Raw genomic sequence first — 19,615 nt, 5'->3', positions numbered from 1 at the left:
TGGATCACTTCGGATGTTGCAGCAAGCAGGGGATTATTACTAAGGGGAATTGCAAACCTATTATGGATACAAACCACAGAGTTTAACATTGTCAAGTGGATTAAACATAGTTTAGCATTAGCTTAATGTCACTCAAGAGACGGGTCTGGCATTTTCTTCTTTTTTCTATTTTGGCATTTGTGCGATTTTAAAAAAAAGTAAAATGGCATTACATTTCAGCACAGGGATTGGTGAGGTTGAGGGCCAGAAGAAAAGGATTAGGGACTATGTGCAAGATGTAGGCCACAATTCCTCCACTGGCAGAGAGTTAAGCTTAATGATCTTTGAGGGTTTTTTCCTCCCAGGTCTATGATTTTGTGAAATGGAATCATTTTGTAAACCAGGAATGTTCCAGCCAAAAATGCTTAAGAAGGAATGCTTTTCAAATAATGTCTAGGGTCTGGGATAAAGTTGCATTAGCCTACCATATGAGTCCATTGCTCATTACTTCTATATAAATACGAATGCAAAATCTGATGAGCAATAGATTAATATTGTACCAATATGGATTAATAATGGAGCTGATCGATGATCTACATACTTGCATCCTCATGAAAATTGCATTTTGCCCAACTTACCTTAATTCTACTTACTGACATTTGCTTTCCTTGCAAATAAATGAAGTGGATTCACTACTTAAGAAGAATTCTATTCCTACAGAGGTCATGTGAAAATTAAGGATGGAACTAGGCATGAAGTCAAAGCAACCTTTCTTTAAATAGGAGCATGAGAGAAACTTCAGCCTTCCTACTGGCACTTTCCTTAGTTTGTCCAGAGGGAGAGGCCCCATTACACAACCATGGCAGGTTCAAGGGACAAATATAGTGAAATAATCACAAAGAAACACTAATCTTCTCTGGACTTTGGACTGAAGCACAAGTGCTGATTAAAGGTCTCTTTTATGCCAAGCTATGGGATGGGATAAAAGTGTAAAGGTGCCAATATTCCTTTAACTGTTATCAGGAAAGGTGGCGTTCAGCCCTGTCAACCCACCTTTTTACACACGAATATATAGGTCCAAGACTGCCCTATGCGGCATTCTCTCCAACAGCCTCTGCACAAGTGGTTTAGATATTTCATCCTTTCAACACACATACACACTACCAATGGCTCGACCTGGCAGCGTCAACTTAAAAAATGCCTTTTTCGAAAACACTGGATCAGCTGTAGGTAGTTCCATCTATAGAGTGTCATCCATCAAAAAATACCGAACATCCAGCGTCTATGGAGGAGCTGGTGGCTCTGGCACCCGAATTTCCTTTGGCAGTAACCTCAGTAGCAACTTCGGCAGTAGTTTTCAACGCAGCACTTCCATAAATGAACTACTGCTTGGTGGCAATGAGAAAACTACCATGCAGAATCTGAATGACCGTTTGGCTGCGTACCTGAAAAAGGTATACTCCTTAGAAAATTCAAATTCTGTTCTTGAAAAGCAGATCCGGGAGTGGTATGAAAACAGTTCCCCTATTGCTAAGCAAGACTACAGTAGCTACTTTAGAACAATTGAAGAACTCCAAAATAAGGTAAGATTCTCTTTCATTTCTGAACAATTTACTGTATGAGGCAGTTAAGAGTGAGCAATGTATCGTTTCTAAAGGCAACAAGTTGTTTTAACCCTGATCAGGAACACCTCATGGTCAGTTAATAAAATCATTTTCTTCTAATAACATTACAGAATTTTTCAGGAATTGCCACATATGTGGTTGACATCATGAAGCCATTGTAAGTGCCTTTCTGGAACTGAATACTGTAGGGTTGTCAGATGCCCACCAATTGTGCAGAAAAAAGCAAAGGGAGGTAGAGGCTCTGGCACACAAGTTGTTTTGCATCTAGTTATCCTAGGGCTTATCTAGTCCTGGCAAATATCAGACATTCATTTTCTAATTATCTGGTATTATCACCATCTCAAAGTCTTTCCAAAGATGGTGAACAACTGTGAACACATTGGCAACCATTCTATTCCTGGTCGCTGTCTATCAACCTTGACATGTAACCATTTTGCTGCTTGGTTGCTTGCTTTATGGGCCATCCAGATGTTTTTGCCAGGCTGTTACATTCTTTTCAGTGCTTTCTTTTCACAAATGGCAATTAAAAAAAAATTAAATGCATTTGCAGTGCCAACCAATCAGTGGGTTGGCAAAAACATTTTTGCAGAGATGCTATAATTAATATTGTATTTTTAAATGGAAAAATACTGATCTAAAAATGAAATAATTAGCAATAATTAGAAAAATAATGTAGTAGGATAACAAAACACAATGTCAGGAACTCATATTAAGCGGCACCTGATTATTCAACAGGCAATAACAGATATTCCATTATAATAAAGTAAGAGTGAAACTAGCATTACAATGCTAGTTACTAGTTACAGTTTAACTGTAAGGGATGTTACTGAACAAGAGAGACGTCTTTGATCGAGGATGGCATCATATGATAATATAGCACTATATTAAATGTTGTGTGGAAGCAATTTTTATTTCACTACCTCAGCATTTCTAAATATAATCTTGGCCCCATAACTAGGTCAAAATCCAGAGTGAGATATGTTGGAAAACTATGTGTCATTCCAGAAACTCATATAGTTCCTGAATAAGAGATACAGTTCCTTGTATAATCCTATATATATTTATTTCAGAAAAAAATACCATATATATTATTGCCTACCATAATTGTTCTGCTATTGTTCTATAGTACTCCCATGATACTTGTTCTTCTCAAGTTTCTGTTCACCCATCAAATGGTTTTGAAAGTCCAAAAGCTGATGAGAAATGCCTTATGTGTGAGATTTTTAATTAACTCCTTCCACCTTTCTTATTACCACTCTGCAGCTGTTCTAATCTCCGTCATGATGATATATTGGAATAAAAGTAAATATACTGTAGGCCTCTACCTGGGTGTTGCTATTTACTGAAGTAGTGGGAGGGATAGTCTATGCATTACTACAGTTTCTGTAGCCATGATAATTTCATCACTATTTGGAGAAACTAGTTAAAATAAACATCGGATTCGATCTTTAGCATATGCACTCTTGCCCTACTTTCACCAAGGAAAGTAGAATTCCTGTCAAGTTGTTGGGAAATCGAGGATCAAATTTACTTTAAATCTGCAGTTTGGCCAACCAAAGCAAGAAATATTTGAAACAAGAAAGAGGTAGGCTGGTTCAGTTCAAGGTTTTGTGCAGACAAGCACCCAGTCAGGACCAGAACACAGCCAAAGAGCTCTAAAAAGCTAAAGAGAGATTTATTGCCAGAAACCAGGAGTAGGTGAACCTGATGCCTGAGCTGGAAGTTCCCATCCTCTCTCCTTCATCCCTCTTAGACTTTTTTATCCTTTTATTAGAGTCTCCTATTTTATAGAAATATTTTATAGCATGTGTTACAAACTGCTTTGAGATTTACCGTATGTAGCTAGGTATGCTTGTGGATGGTGGATGGAAAGGTGTGAGTATGTTTTATTCCCATGGATGGTCCATGACATTTTGCTGACATGAGGATGACTAGATGGGGAAGAACAAGTGCTGCATGCTATCAGAAGTTCCCCACTCCTGGTTTACAGCAATGGTGTAATATATGTTTTTTGGACTACTGCAGCACACTCTACATGTGTCAGGCCCAGCCCAAGAACAACAAAGAATCAGTCCAGTCAAACTTCAGTTCTTTATTTGCTCACACCACATAGGTAGAATCTTGCCAGACTAAAGCTACTCTACCTAACCTGAGGGGAAATAACCTGGGAGGCCCTAGGGCGGGGCTAGCCTGAACCTCTTAGTCTTCCCACATGCCACCCCTGGACTTTGTTTTTTCTTATCTTGCCCTCCTCCTTGGAATGTTCTCCCTCCTTCCTAAGAACCAGCAGCATTACTGAAATCCACCACAACATGGGGCTGCCCTTGAAGAGCATTCAGGAGCTTCAGCTGGTACAAAATGCAACTGCATGGGTTGTAAATGGTGTTGGCTATTCAGCACATGTAGCACCACTGCTTTGGGGGCTGCATTGGTTGCCAGTATGTTTCTGGGCACAAGTCAAGGTGCAGGTTGTCACCTTTAAAGACCTTCATGGCTTATCTCTACCCATCCAATACGGTTTGGCAGGATGGGCATGCTCTGGGTCCCATCAGCCAAGGAATCTCGGCTGACAGGGACCAGGAGAGGTGCCTTTTCTGCCGTAGTGCCTACCCTCTGGAACATCCTCCCTCCTGAGATTAGGATGGCCCTGACTCTACTGCCCTTTCGGAAAGCCTTGAAGACCTGGAGATGTGCTTGGGCCTGGGGTCCCAAGTGTGTGAAGGGCCCCATTTCCTGGTTGTGCTGACACCAACCGTTTATAATATCTCTTGGCTATTTGTATTTAATTTCTCTTTGTATAGTGTTTAATTGTTTTTATGATTGTTCATGGCCCAGAGTCACTGGTTTGAGATGGGCGGCTATACAAATTGAATAAATAAATAAATATAAATACATACATATTAGACATTTCAATTAGAGTGGAAGGGATTGTATGAGAGGGCATCCCAATTACAGCAACATACTGTCATGAGTAAGGATGGCGAGCAGGGGGCTCCCACCCAGACTGTCAAGCGCATGCGTAGCACTGAGGAACTGTTCAGCCATTCAAAGAGACACAGATCGGGACCGCCTTAACCTTTGGGGTTTATATGGCTGGGTTTTCCCACGCCTTCTCAGTTTGTTAGGATTCTTGTTAAGTACTACTAATAAATATTAGAGACCAAGTCCTCGTCTCAGTGTGTTTCCTGGTAATCAGGACATCAATCCTAACAAACTCATACTCCCATCGAAAGAGGGAGGAACAAGCAATTAAACAGATACGTTTAGAAATGTCTTCAGAAAACCAAGAAATGCGGCTCGCCATCCAGCAATTGGCAGCAGCCTTACAGCAACACCAGCAACAAGTAGATCTCCAGATCAACACATTACAAGCTGCCATGCTACAGCAGTTGCAACAACCAGCTCCGATTAACCCACAACCGGCACCACCAGCAGCAGCAGCAGCAGCCCCACCGGTAATGTTGAGATCACAGGGCAGTCTACCAGAGAAATTTGGAGGAGAAGCAGGACAGCTGAGAATCTTTCTCACACAGTGTACTATGTTCTTCGACAGCAGACCCGCAGAGTTTCCCACAGACAGAACCAGAGTCACCTTCATCCTAGGCCTGCTGAAGGGACCAGCGGCCAAATGGGCTATTCCCATGGTGGAGAACAACGATCCAATTCTCAACGACTACCAGAACTTTTTGGCAGGCTTCCGAGCACATTTTGACGACCCCATCAGAGAGGCCACGGCCAGCCGGGAGATTCGGAGGCTCAAGCAAGGTAACAAGAGGGTGGGACTCTACATTGCTGATTTCAGGTTGTTAGCAGGAGATCTGGACTGGAATGAGAGTGCATTAAAAGACCATTTCAAACAGGGGCTGGATGAGGAGATTAAGAATGAACTGGTGCGCCAGGGAACACCAGCCACGTTAGAAGCCCTATATCAGCTATCGGTGGTCATAGATGCCAGGCTAGAGGAGCTTAGGCAGATGCAGCCGGGGAGAAGCAAGACCCTCCGAGCGTTTTCAGGATTCCCAACTCCCCTTGTAGCAGCCTCTCACTCAGCACGAGAGGAGCCAATGCAGATTGGGGCAAGCAGGAGACTGATTTCCGAGACTGAGAGGCAGAGAAGGAGAGAGAGAGCCCTGTGTTTCTACTGCGGAGCCCAGGGGCACATGGTGAGAACTTGCCCTGCGAGAGGCCAAACTGCTCCAGTAAGACCCCCAGGGCAAGCAGCTGAAACAGGACCCATCCCCGCCTCTGTTTCCAATCAGGGAAACTCCGTTGGTCTCCCTCCCAAGAGCTCAGCAGGGAGACCGTAAATCAATTAAGGAGGGCTCATTCCGAAGATTCCAGGCAAGACTTTTACTACTTACCCGTAAAAGTCCAAGTCAACCCAGAGCACCAGGTCAAGCTAGAGGCCCTCGTGGATTCTGGAGCTTCAACTAATTTTATTGATGCACAGACCGTACAAGACTGCAACATACCGACCAGAGAATTGCCATGCCCCATAGAAGTAGAGACCATTGACGGCCAGCCCCTCAAGGCAGGGCCGATTAGAAGGCTCACAGAACCGGTGCAGCTCACAGTGGGAGACCACACTGAATGGATCCAGCTTTATGTTACTGCAGCGCTAAATGTACCGGTAATCCTAGGCACGCCTTGGCTGAGGATTCACAACCCGTTGATGAACTGGACTACAGGAGCAATCTCCTTCCCAGCTAAGGAATGCCAGCACCACAAGAGTCAAGCCGCTCCACACTCTCCAGCAACCAACGCAGTCACAGTAGCAGGGGGGGTCCACTTGCCAGCCAAGTATGCAGATTTTGCAGATGTTTTCAGCGAGCAAGAGGCCACAGCACTACCCCCCCATAGGGACTGTGACTGCACCATTGAGTTGTTACCAGGAGCCAAGATCCCAGCAAGGAAACAATATCCCATGTCCCCCAAGGAGTTAGCCACCTTAAAGGATTACTTGGACTCCAATCTCCAGAAGGGCTTCATCCGACCATCTACGTCCCCAGCGTCTGCTCCTACCTTTTTCGTACCAAAGAAGCCCGACCCGTTGGCACCTGCAACCCAGGAGACACCCTTGAGAGTGGTCCACGACTTCAGTTTCTTAAATAAACAAGCAAAGAGAGAATCCTATCCTCTACCCTTAATCTCGGAGCTGCTAGATCGCTTGCAGAAGGCACGCATGTTTACCAGGTTGGATCTCAGGAGTGCGTACAATCTGATCCGGGTGAAAGAGGGGCACGAATACCTGACTGCCTTCGACACCAGGTTTGGCAAATTTGAGTACCTTGTTATGCCCTTTGGCTTGTCTAATGCAGGAGCCATATTTTCCAGATTTATGAATCACGTTTTTGCTGATTTACTAGACAAATACATGGTCGTTTATCTAGATGACATATTAATTTTCTCTGAGGATGCCACAACTCACGTAACCCATGTACGTAATGTTTTGCAAAGACTGAGAGAGAACAGGCTGTTCGCCAAGCTAGAGAAGTGTGCCTTTGATTTAACTGAAGTACATTTCCTGGGCTATATAGTATCCACAGAAGGCATATCCATGGATCCTGCTAAGGTCCAGGCAATTCTCTCTTGGCCACCTCCCCGAAATGTTAAAGATGTACAAAAATGGTTAGGATTCTGTAATTTTTATCGCCGTTTTGCCCCGGCCTATAGCCATCGGACCAGACCATTCACACAGCTCTTGAAGAAAGGCTCAAGATTCGTATGGGGGGAGAGGGAGCAAGCAGCGTTCCAGGAGTTGAAGCAGCTTTTTGCTTCCCAACCGCTCTTAAGGCACCCTGACCCCACGAAGCCATTCATAATGTACTCAGATGCTTCAGACGTTGCCATTGGGGCAGTGTTATTGCAATATACAAACAGGGCAGAGAATACATTGCTTCCTTGTGCCTTTTTCTCACGCCTACTCTCACCAGCAGAGAGAAACTATGATGTGTTTAACAGAGAGTTGCTGGCAATTAAAGCAGCATTCCAAGAGTGGAGGCACTGGCTAGAAGGGGCAACCTTTCCGGTGAAAGTTTGCACCGATCACAAGAATTTACAGCTTCTACAAAACACCAGATCCCTCACCCCACGCCAGATCAGATGGAGCCAGTTTTTCTCCCGTTTCAATTTTGTCATTTCTTATGTGCCCGGGGCGCAAAACTGCTTGGCAGACGCCCTGTCTCGATCCTTTCAGGCAGACCCCCCCACTCACCAGGAAGTACAGGCTGCTATATTACAACCTCACAACTTTGATCAGCCGATGAGGGGGAGCCAAACGGAGAGTTTAGCAGCAGGCAGCCAAGTAGAGGACCTATTTGCAAGAGCCAGAGCTCAGCAGCAACAGGACCCGTATGCCAGGGCCAGGATGGATGACCTCCAGAGGGCCCCGCAAGACACTGCCTCCCCTTTCAATGTGGAGGCAGGAATCCTCTGGCATAGTGGGCGATTGTATATTCCCCCTTCATTGAGGGAAGAAGTACTGAGATTGTGTCATGACCACCAAACAGCAGGCCACGGAGGCGTTTTCAAAACTCTCCATAGAGCTCTGAGAGACTACTGGTGGCCTAAGATGGTTGCAGACATTAAGGGCTACGTTGCTTCTTGTCACACCTGCAGACGAGCCAAGCCTCTCCCAGGGAAGCCCACAGGACTCTTGCAGCCCCTACCCACCCCCAGTAGGCCTTGGGATACGATCTCCATGGATTTCATCACTGATTTACCCCCGGTCCAGGGCCTGACTTCCATACTGGTGGTGGTAGACCTTTTCACAAAGATGGCACATTTTATTCCTTGCAAGGGCCTCCCATCTGCACCAGCCACCGCGCAGTTGTTCATAGACCACGTTTTTAGGTATAGAGGCATGGTGAATCACTTGGTGAGTGACAGAGGCCCTCAGTTCACTTCCAGGTTCTGGAGGGCCCTTTTCCAGTCATTAGGGGTCCAGATCCACCTGTCATCAGCGCATCACCCTGCCAGTAATGGGCAGGCCGAAAAAATTAACCAGTGGTTACAGCAGTATCTCAGGTGTTACACCACGTATCGGCAAGACAATTGGCCAGCCCTGTTGCCCATGGCAGAATTCACTTATAACAACTCTGTGCAGTCATCTACCCAGATGTCTCCGTTCCAAGCGCTCTACGGGGTTAACCCTCAGGTGTTGCCCACCTCCTCCCAGCAGGGAACTGTTCCAGCCGCAGCTGATTTTCTTAAAGAGCAACAAGCCGCACAGGAGTTGTTAAAGGAGCAGCTGAACAGGGCAAAGAGTGCTTACAAAAGGGCGGCAGACGCTCACAGGCAGGAGGGGCCAGCGATTGCAGTAGGAGACAAAGTGTGGCTCTCTACCAAGTTCTTGATCTCTACCAGACCCTCCAAGAAATTGGACTCTAAGTTCGTCGGCCCTTTCACTGTGGTGCAGCAGATAAATCCAGTAGCTTATCGTTTACAGCTCCCACCATCCATGAAGATCCATCCAGTGTTTCACAGAGCCTTGCTAGCCAAAGACCCTCCCCCAAGTAACTTGCGATCGCACCTACCCCCACCACCTCCAGTAATTGTGGAGGGAGAGGAGGAGTACGAAGTGGAAGAGATTCTGGACTCTAGGAGGAGGGGAAGGGGCATCCAATATTTCATACACTGGAAAGGGTACCCTGAGGAGGAGCGCACGTGGGAGAATGCCAGAGATGTACATGCTCCAGCACTGGTTCATCGATTCCATCAGCTTTTCCCCCACAAACCCAAGCCTCGCATTTTACCCGAGATTCCTCTTTCGCCTGAGCAGGCCGAAGAAGCCCAAGCTGAGGAGTTTGTGAGTGTGTATTTCCCCCCGCCCCTGCCTGAAGCCTCGACTCCAGTTACAGAGGAGGTGGGGGAACCACAGCCCTCAACCTCGGGCTTGCATTTCCCAGGGGGGAGGGGGGCTGACCCTGCTAACTCTCTAGATGTTTTTCAGCAGCAGCCACCTGGCTCGGAGGCGTTATCGGATTGGGAGGGCAGCACCGCTTCGTCCGTGGAGGAGTTGTCCTTTGAAGAATTGCCTTCTTTGCCAAGTTCTCATGAGACTTTACAAGCAGACAACATCTCTTATCAAGACTCTGGAGGGGAGGGGGCTGAAATGGAATATCAATCTGGAAGGGAGGGTGATGTCATGAGTAAGGATGGCGAGCAGGGGGCTCCCACCCAGACTGTCAAGCGCATGCGTAGCACTGAGGAACTGTTCAGCCATTCAAAGAGACACAGATCGGGACCGCCTTAACCTTTGGGGTTTATATGGCTGGGTTTTCCCACGCCTTCTCAGTTTGTTAGGATTCTTGTTAAGTACTACTAATAAATATTAGAGACCAAGTCCTCGTCTCAGTGTGTTTCCTGGTAATCAGGACACATACTTTAAGAAATCTTTCTTTCATTGACTGTTAAATATGTGGGCACTACCAAAGGCTTTGTTTCAATGGTGACTATTATTTTACATTTATGTGGGATATTACATTGGGCTCTGGGCCCTCTGAGAGCTGGTAATGAGGTAGATGACTTCAGACAAATACTGGACAAGCTTCTACTTCAGATGTTACAGCATACTGGACCTGTCCTACAATTAGGTACTGTTCAGCATTTACCTTAGTGCTAGCTTTGTGCCTCTTAAGCTAAACTACTGCCTTCAAGTGCAGTGGAAAATATTGTTCCATCACCAATGCATATGGAATTTGAGATGGTACTATCTTGCTTTTCACTTTAGATAGCGAAACATTTTCTGACATCTCAGTTCCTGCACTGAATACTGAGCTGGATTAGATGGCCTGTAAGACCTTCTCCTTTCATTTTACTCCATGAACTGGGTACATAATATTAATGGTCAGGTAATAGTCCATCTTCCAAATCATGGTGTTTAAGGACACTTCCATACAGTTCCAACTGAGTGTCCAAGCACTCAACTTGAAATGGAAGCTGCTGCCTTTTAGATAAAGCTTGAAACCCCAGTCTCAAATACCAGTTGAAAAAGTGGCTGGATTCCTAACACAGTTATCCTACTTTACACGATTCAAGTATTATTCTCAAGCATTTAACTTCTGCGTTTATTCTACGGACTCCAGGCCAAAGAGTAATGCCTTGTTTTTTGTTTATATTTTATTCTTTCTCAGATTACCAATGCCCAACTAGATAACACCAAGATCATCTTGCAAATTGACAATTCCAAGCTGACTGCTGATGATTTCAGAGTAAAGTATGTACTCCAAAAATTAAACAATAAAACAAAAACTACAGAAAGCAATCAATATCTTCAGCAAGATTTAAATACCAAATGCTATCATGAAAGCAAGTGGAAGCTACATTTCATACAAAAACTTTAAACAGTAGCACCACTGGAAGGAGCATTTAGGAATGGCAAAAGGTTCTTTCCTTTTTCTTCAGCTGTTCTTTATCAACTGCAACTCTCCCTTCCCTAAAGCTATAAAGGTAGAAGAGTAACTAAAAACCAGCACAGAGGGATAGTGTCTCAGACCTTTTTCCACTTGCATCTTAGGATGATACAAACATTTCTGGTGACAACTTTATTCTACATATCCCCATGCTATTGCTTTCATCTCATACTCAGCCCATGTTGCAGTTTACCTCAGTCATAGTGAACTGTGCTGATATGCCAGTACTGTTTTCTTCTCAACCCAACAACTACCAGTGACAGTTTTAGTGTGTACAGTCTGCTGAGCATCACTGCCAATGTTGGTAGTAGCACAATCAGATGACCAATAGGGGGCAAGATGAGCCTGGCCCTTCTTAGTCACTTTGTGCTGCCATGTGCACATCTACTCCATTCAGTCTTTGCCCCTCCTTCATTTTTTTCAGGAGGAAAAGAGTAGGGCACACTTGCCAGGTGCCACTGTATCTGGACATGTGCCAAACATGCAGTAAAGCTGGAGTACTTCATACAGTTTGGAGAGAACTACTTCTCCCATTTTAAAAGACAACTCCTCCCCCAGGTCCTCAGCTGTCCAGCAGGCTTCTATTAACAGCAGGTTATCTATGCTTAAAATAAGGTGACCAAACAGCTGGTCCATCATCTCCAGAAGATGGCAGGTTTGAAAGAGCTAGGCTTTCCCAATTCTCCAGGCACCCCAGTAGCTAAGTGAATCTTGGGGAGAAAAGGGTTTTGAAGGATGGCTAAACTTGCAGGTCTAGCCATCTGTTGAAATCATCCTTCAATCACAGCAGTAATGGAGTCAGTAGATGATTGTCTGCTAGCTGGTGACATTCAAAAGGAAAATGGCAACAAAGCCAGAAGGTTTAAGCCAGTGTTTTTCAAACTTGGCAATTTTAAGATGTGTGAACTTCAACTCCCAGAATTCCCCAGCCAGCAAAGCTTTCTGCCTCTTCAAGGATGGGTGGAGAGTACTTTAAAGAAGTCATAGGGAAAGACCCTTCAGTGATTAGTGTGGAAAGATAAAGCACTCCAAGCCAACCACTCTACACTTTTTCAGATTCAAATCATTTCCTTCTGTATGACTTAACAAACAAGGCTAGTTTTGCAGACTTCATTATTTCTGCCCAAAATGTACCCTAGTGTATTGTCAGAATTTTTGTCCTTGTACCTCCTAGGTTCAAAGATGTCATCAAGGTTGCCTTCCAGACTATGAAAAATATTTTTAAAAATGAATCTGAAGTGAACTCAAGAGTTGATGTGCCCTAAGAACAGTCTAAAGAAAACACATTATGACAGGTTTTACCAATGCTGCCTTTCATCAGACTACATCTAGATATTACCATGGGTGTGGTCCAAGGTTAAAAAAGTTATATGCTTTGGGTTTTTTGTGTCTTGCTCAATCTAACTTGGTCATTTGGGAAAGTACCTAACAAAGGTTCCAAAGCTGAGTTCACATTGAAATACGTGGTAAAGCTCTCCTGCAACAGATTAATTGCACCATAAGTAGGAGCACCTGCAGAGGTGTTCAATAACATCAAAATGGCAGGTGAGACCAGGTGATTGTTGTTAAAAGGAACGGCTTTAACCACCCAGCCACACCCACCATTTTTATGTTATTGGCGGCTGCGGCGGCGGCCCATGACCAAAATTTAGTAACGATTAAAACAATGAATTTGGAGCTAAACTATCATTAAGAAGCCAGTCGTATGTAAAGAATAAAGTGGAAATGGTGAAGGAATGTATTCTTTTGTAATAACCCTGACTTGTTATACATTTTTCTAAAAATGGATAGATATGAGTCTGAGATGGGGCTGCGACTAAATGTGGAAAATGACATCACAGGACTGCAGGGACTAACTGATAACTTGACACTAATTAAGACTGATTTGGAGCATCAAATTGAAGGTCTGAATGAGGAACTGGCTTACCTCAAGAAAAATCATGAGGAGGTAAGGAAATATCAACTGAATCAGAGACTTATGAATTTTCCTACTGAATCAAGTTTATTATGAACTACAGATCTGTAGAAGCTACAAATTTTTCTCTTGTAACAGAGAAACAGACATAGCAAATCTAAGCCAGAAAAAAAAAAAACCATATACACATGCACACAGCCATGTTAGTCAGAATCACCAGAGTGCCTCATGATAGTCATGAGGACTATCAGATCTGAGCTGCAAAACTCCAGATGACCAAATCGAGATGACATCAGAATGATATAAAAACTTCAACTCTTTGCTATGAGCTAGTTAGTGTCTGAATTTTTGCAGCCCAAACTAGCCTAACGTACTAGCCTGGCCCAGTGGATGAAGAAGGGTTGTAGATGCAGATAGAAACTGGTAGCTTTTTATAGGCCACAGACAGGAAAACATATTGGTATAAAAGCAGTATTTAGCCACCAGAAATTATACTGTCTCACAATAATGGGGAACTCTGATTGAGACTAGGTGACCTTTGAGTTTCCTCAGCCTGCTTTTCATGGACTAACTCTAAATGGGCTAACTCTAGTTTTCAAAGCCTTGCCTCTCTTTTTTCATGGTTCTTCATCTTGGACTGGACATCCCTTCAAATAAAGCATATGCAGGATTGAAAGCCCTTCAGAAAAGGACTGCCCTCTGTCGACTAGGATACCTTATAACAGGGATCAGCTTCCTTGTGTTTCTGAGATGTCTTCAGTTTTCATCTTCCCCAGCCAGCATAGCCAATGACCTAAGATGTGGGAATTAAAGTCCCAACATCTGGAAGGCAGCAGGTTCTGAAATCTGCATTACATCCACAATTCAATTATATTGCCTCTATTTCTTCTCTTCTTTTATTATTTCATTTTTTTTAAGCACGTTGTTGAGATTAAAAAAGAATCTAAGGTCTATTTCAATCCCAGTTTCTTTAGAAATTCTATGTGATGGCTGAATTGCCACAAGTCAAAGGTTTACCTATTTGATTAATAGGCCAAATTTATAGCTCAGGTCACTTTAATGGAATATAGGAACTGGTAAGAATTTATTTCTTGAATTGACAATTGATCATTATTGTTAACATTTGCAGGAAAAAGGAAGATTAAACCGACAGCTGGGAGGGAATGTGTCTGTGGAGGTAGATGCTGCCCCAGGCATTGATCTGGCCCAGTTGATGGAAAACATGCGCCAGCAATACGAAGTCATGGCTGAAAAAAACCGTCAAGAGGCTAAGGATCGGTTTGATAAACTGGTGATGCTTGTTATTATATTTAATACTTTACAAAGTGCACCAACTATATTACAGTTTTGTTTGCATTTCTTCCTGCAACACTTCTGTAAAACAAGCCATTAATTGTTCTACTCCACAAACTGGAAATTCAGGCTAAGAACCCCTGAAGCCTTATTAGGTGCATTGGCCCCACACAGAAAAATGCAGACCAGCTTCTTTATTTGGACCAACACATCTGAAATTCAGATATAATATTTTTTATTTCTACAGCCTTTTTCTTCAGGTTTAAGAAATGGGTGGAGGAGGAAAAGTTTGTCTGTGATCATAGTGTTTGCTTGTATCCATAGATAGTCCTGCAGAGAGGGCATGCTTCTGACCCCGTCTGTAAGAGAATTCCAACTGGCAGGGTCCAGGAGGTGGGCCTTCTCTGCAGCAGCTCCTGCCCTTTGGAACATCCTTCCCCTGGAAGTGAGGGTAGCCCCCTCCCTCCTGGACTTCAAAAAACAGCTGAAGACCTGGTTCTGCTACCAGACTTGGAATGGGGAGAGGAAGAGCCATTCTTGGGGCTGGTTGGTTCCCTAGTCCTACTAGGACCGGTCTTATCCCATTATGGGTGAAATTAGATCTACCATTATTTGGATTTGACTGTATTTTATATATTTATTGATGACTGGTATTATTTATGATTTTATTGAATTTTAAATTGTTTTTATTGTGAACCGCCCAGGGTCCCCCATGCAGGGGAGTTGGGCAGTCATAGAAATATGATAGATAGATAGATAGATAGATAGATAGATAGATAGATAGATAGATAGATAGATAGATAGATAGATAGATTTCAGAATAAGGTTAGAATGGTGATGTTGGAAATAGAGGCATTTGAAATACCTGAGTTTTGTGAATTCTGATGTGAACTAACTTGACCTAATACTGGAATAGCCCTTTTCAGTTCTTACAAGTGATAGTAGTAGCAGCTGCAATATTTATTAAATCTGTATGCCACTAGCTCCTACTGTACTCACAGTGATGTACACACAAATTTTGTGTGCAGATACTGTATAGTCAAGGTATATTTTGGATTATATTTAATCAGTAGTAGCTTTCTAAATCAACTGAAATATTTTAAATCTATAATTTAATTAATCGGCTTAAATTTGTACACTGTATTACAGCATCATTTGCTTTTTATTCACTGGATTTTTTTAAAAAAATTCTTTGCACTTCAGATTGAACAATTGAATGTGGAAGTTGCCACTACTACCCATCAACTTGAAACACACAGAAGTGAGATTACAGACCGGAAGCGTACACTCCAAAGCCTGGAGATTGAACTCCAATCTCAACTGAGCTGGGTAAAGCCTGATCATTAAAGTATACAAGATTGCAGATCCTTTTGTTGGTTGTTACACTTGACCTCTGAATTTAATGTATTGTGTCATTTAAAACACTTGATATATTTCTCCCCAGATATTTAATTATAATTTTTATATTTATTCAATGGCGATTTTTGGAAAGCATAGGACCCACTGGAAAGTCCACATATTATGTGCCCCTTGTATTAAAAAAATATATTTGATTGATCATGTAATTATTTAGGGCCCACCACTGATTTCTAAAGCTTCCTACAAAGGTAGGTTCCCCCAGTGTTTACTTGATTTGAAGTTATTTGGTAAAATAGCAAGCAAGTAAAACTGTTATTAGATTATTCAGAAGTAGTTTCAGAGAAACAGGGATTATATATTAAGTGAGATGTGATAATGCTAGGAAGCCAACCAGATTTAGCTATATGCTGATATTAAGAAGATTAAATAAAGCCTATTAGACTGAGGGTAATGCTTCTTCTACTTGATCAAAGAATCAGAGTCCAACACTTTTACAACTTTTATCAAAGCTAGTAGCATTGTTAAATCTATCTTGATCACAGATAGTTGCTGAGCAGGTAGGGGAAAGCAAATTCTAATGAAGCTTTTCACAAATTGACACACTTCAGTCTGGAAACCAAATTCTAGCTTGCCCCAGTACCTGTCTGTTAACCCAACTATACATCTGATAACTTCCTCTAGAAAACTGAACAAGAGAATGCAGTGGCAGAAACTGAAGCTCATTACAAGACTATATTGGCTCAAATTCAAATGGCCATTGGAAATGTTGAGGCACAACTAATGCAGCTGCGGAATGACATGGGGCAACAGAATATGGAATACAGCAGCCTCTTGGACATAAAAGTCAAGCTAGAAGCAGAGATTGTCACTTATCGCCGTCTACTGGAGGGGGAGGATTGGAGGTAAATAATTCAATTCAGAAAAGCTTAGTTAGGAAACATAGCAGATGGCCATCACCTAGAGAAAAGGATGCTACAAACAGAATGGGAAAACTGGTTTCTTACAAGATAGTCCAAAGATGTTTATGTAATGGTATGTGGGAATGACCTTGGGAGACCAGGCAAAGAGATGCTGCCTAGGGAACAGGTAGATAAGAGGGAGCATAGCCCACAGCTGCACAGTGGGAAGAGCAAGAGGCTCAAGAAGGACCCTCCCTAAGTTCTCAGGCTGTAAAGGTGATGGCAGGAGAATTGTACTTTCAGACTTGCAAGATTCTGTTAATATAGCTTTACAATAAAGTAGAAATAGCTTATCTGGCCATGTTTCCTGTCTAGTCTACCTGGTAAGGCTGACAGTTTAAGATGGCCAGTCACAAAGCAATATGCAATATGCTAGAAAATTATGCTAGGTCATTTTTTCTGTGTGCACAGTTTTCAGGCCACTGAAGAAACTCATATAGCTGATCCCAAAAGCAACATGGTATACCGTGTCTTGCTCAGTGGCATCTGCTCTGTCCAACCTCCTAGGCAGGTGGAAGTGAAGAACTAGGATGCAGAAAATAAATACGGCATTTAATTCCTTTAAATGGTCTTTGCTGAACTGATGCCCTTTTGAGTTGTGCCCTAATGCTGAGGCATCCTGAGAGCTGTGGTCCAAGATATCTGAACAGCACCAGGCTGGGAAAGGCTACCTTAAAACTAGACCAGAAGACTGATAATATATATTGTTTTTTTTTTAACAGAATGATTGTTTCGGATTTAGAGACGAGCAAAGAAGAAGCTGAAAAAGGTATGGGTGTGCTCAGAGAAGGGTTCACCACTTATGTGTTATTTTCCACTAGAAATAACATTTCACTGGAAGGAACAATACTGTTTGTATGGTGGATCCTGTTTTATGAAGCAACTGTTGCATAAACCCTAAAACAGTATCATACTACTGATGGGTGGCTATATAAATTTGAAAAGTAAATAAATAAAAAAACAGAAAACTTGCAAATATCACAGTCCAGCCATCATGTGTGATACTGGCCTCCCCAAAGTGGTTAAGTGTATCCCACTCACTGCCAGCCACCATAAGGTTGCTTTTGCTTTACATGACGCCCCACAAAAAAATAAGAGGCAGGTATGTAACACAGGTCTTTAGAGGAAAGGTCTGAATGGTTCAGTTGTAAATAAGCAGTTCTTTCTGGAAATATCTGTTTAAGTGAGCAGCCAGATAATCTGAGCACTGAAATGTGAAGGCATCAGGCTGACCTTAGATTATTCTTCACTTGAGAAATGGAGCATGCATAGCTTCCAGGAAGCTACAGTGTAAATGAATGTGGAAAGAATGTTCTACAGCAGTGTTTCTCAACCTCAGCAACTTTAAGATGCATTGACTTCAACTCCCAGAATTCCCCAGCCAGCATGCTGGCTGGGGAATTCTGGGAGTTGAAGTCCACACATTTTAAAGTTGCTGAGGTTGAGAAACACTGTTCTAGAGGTACGATACTCAGACCGATATTTCTATTTAGCCATGAAGCTCATTGTTCCAGAGGCTCAGCCTTCATTTCCTTTATATTCCAACACTAATAATGATATGACATTAACAGAAGTCTTCTGAAGAATAGGTTAAAAAAAACATCATGCTACATTAGTCATGCCAGGAATGATATCATATCATTGCTTGTTGATTGAAACAGTTTATCTACCTTTATTTCCAGAAAAGAATAAAGTTCTGAGGATCAAGACTGTGGTCGAAGAGGTGGTGGATGGGAAAATAGTATCCTCCCAAGTCAATGAGAGGGAAGAGAACTTGTAGAGTCAACCATTAAATAAATTGCATGTTAAGTTCATAATGGCAAAACAAAATTGATTTCAAAAATTGTCTTCCTAAAAAATGAGAAAATGCTTTGCTGTCAACTTAAAATTAGCCTTCTCCAATCCAGTGTTCTCTAAATGTCTATCGTAACTGGAAGGCAGAAAAGGTTGATTTAGAAAGGGAAATCTGCTCTGAAAGAATGATTTTACTCATGTTATTTATGTAATTTCTTATTTTCTAATTTGGTTAAAAGAACAGAAAGCTCTTTGTTTCCTAATGGCTGCATAACTGGGCCCTTGTGTTAAAGCCATTTGCCTCATTGAATGATTTCCCCAGTGTTTCGGTTCCCGAGGCAAGGGATGGGCAGAAGAACTTTGGGTCCAGAGAACTGCCCCAGACATCGGGCAGACCCTCTCAGATGTGCTGTTGGGCATGCACAGCCCTGTGCACACACAGCACTTAGCCACACATCCAATCCATGCTACTGCGCACCCAACGCTTCCCCTTAGAGTCATGCACACTCCTTAGTTTTAAAAATTAAATATGACAAAAGGGAAGCCATGACATTTTCTTCCCATGAAAGGAATATTTTATTATTACTATATTTTATTTATTTATCTAATTTGTCCCGGCCCATCTCCTCCCATCAGGGGACTCTGGACAGTTTACAACAATCGATTAAAAGAACAGCCATAAAATACACAGTATAAAAATACAATAATAAATAATATAAATAAAGGTAAAAATAAAGAATCCAGGTGGCGAAAGAATCTAAAACAGTCCAAGTGTGGGAGGAGTGGTCTATAGCAACCATCCCCATGTAGATCTATTCCGCTCTCCACCCCAAACGAGCCAGCAGAACCAGGTCTTCAGACTCCTCTGAAAGGCCAGGAGTGATGGGGCCAATCTCACCTCCAGGGGAAAGATGTTCCAAAGAGCGGGCACTACTGCAGAGAAGGCCCACCTCCTGGACCCCGCCAGATGGAATTCTCTTACAGACGGGGTCCGCAGCATGCCCTCTCTGCATGATCAGGTGGGACAGGTTGATGTAGCGGGGAAGAGGCGGTCCCTCAGGTAACCTGACCCCATGCCATGTAGGGCTTTAAAGGTGATAACCAACACCTTGAATTGGACCCAGAAGCAAACTGGTACCCAAAACAGCTTGCGCAGCTGCATTCTGGACCAGCTGGAGCTTCTGGATACTTTTCAAGGGTAGCCCCATGTAGAGGGCATTGCAATAGTCTATATGAGAGATAACAAGGGTATGAGTGACTGTTCGAAGGGCCTCCCGA

At 42.9% G+C, this 19,615-nt stretch overlaps 1 protein-coding gene across 1 annotated transcript; it reads left to right on the top strand.

Annotated features, from left to right (window-relative positions):
- The first annotated feature begins 1,050 nt into the window (after positions 1-1,050).
- Positions 1,051-18,932, top strand: KRT20 (keratin 20). The gene is made up of 8 exons (XM_063300699.1): positions 1,051-1,562; positions 10,739-10,821; positions 12,809-12,965; positions 14,062-14,223; positions 15,429-15,554; positions 16,266-16,486; positions 17,266-17,312; positions 18,226-18,932. The coding sequence occupies exons 1-8, from the start codon at positions 1,146-1,148 to the stop codon at positions 18,321-18,323; spliced, it is 1,311 nt and encodes a 436-aa protein (XP_063156769.1). The 5' UTR covers positions 1,051-1,145; the 3' UTR covers positions 18,324-18,932.
- Positions 18,933-19,615: the final 683 nt, after the last annotated feature.

The sequence above is a fragment of the Candoia aspera genome, chromosome 4 (genome assembly GCF_035149785.1).
Source record: "Candoia aspera isolate rCanAsp1 chromosome 4, rCanAsp1.hap2, whole genome shotgun sequence".
Classification (NCBI taxonomy): Eukaryota; Metazoa; Chordata; class Lepidosauria; order Squamata; family Boidae; genus Candoia; species Candoia aspera.
Note: the sequence above shows the minus strand (reverse complement) of the source record. Positions and strands in the feature narration are given on the sequence as shown.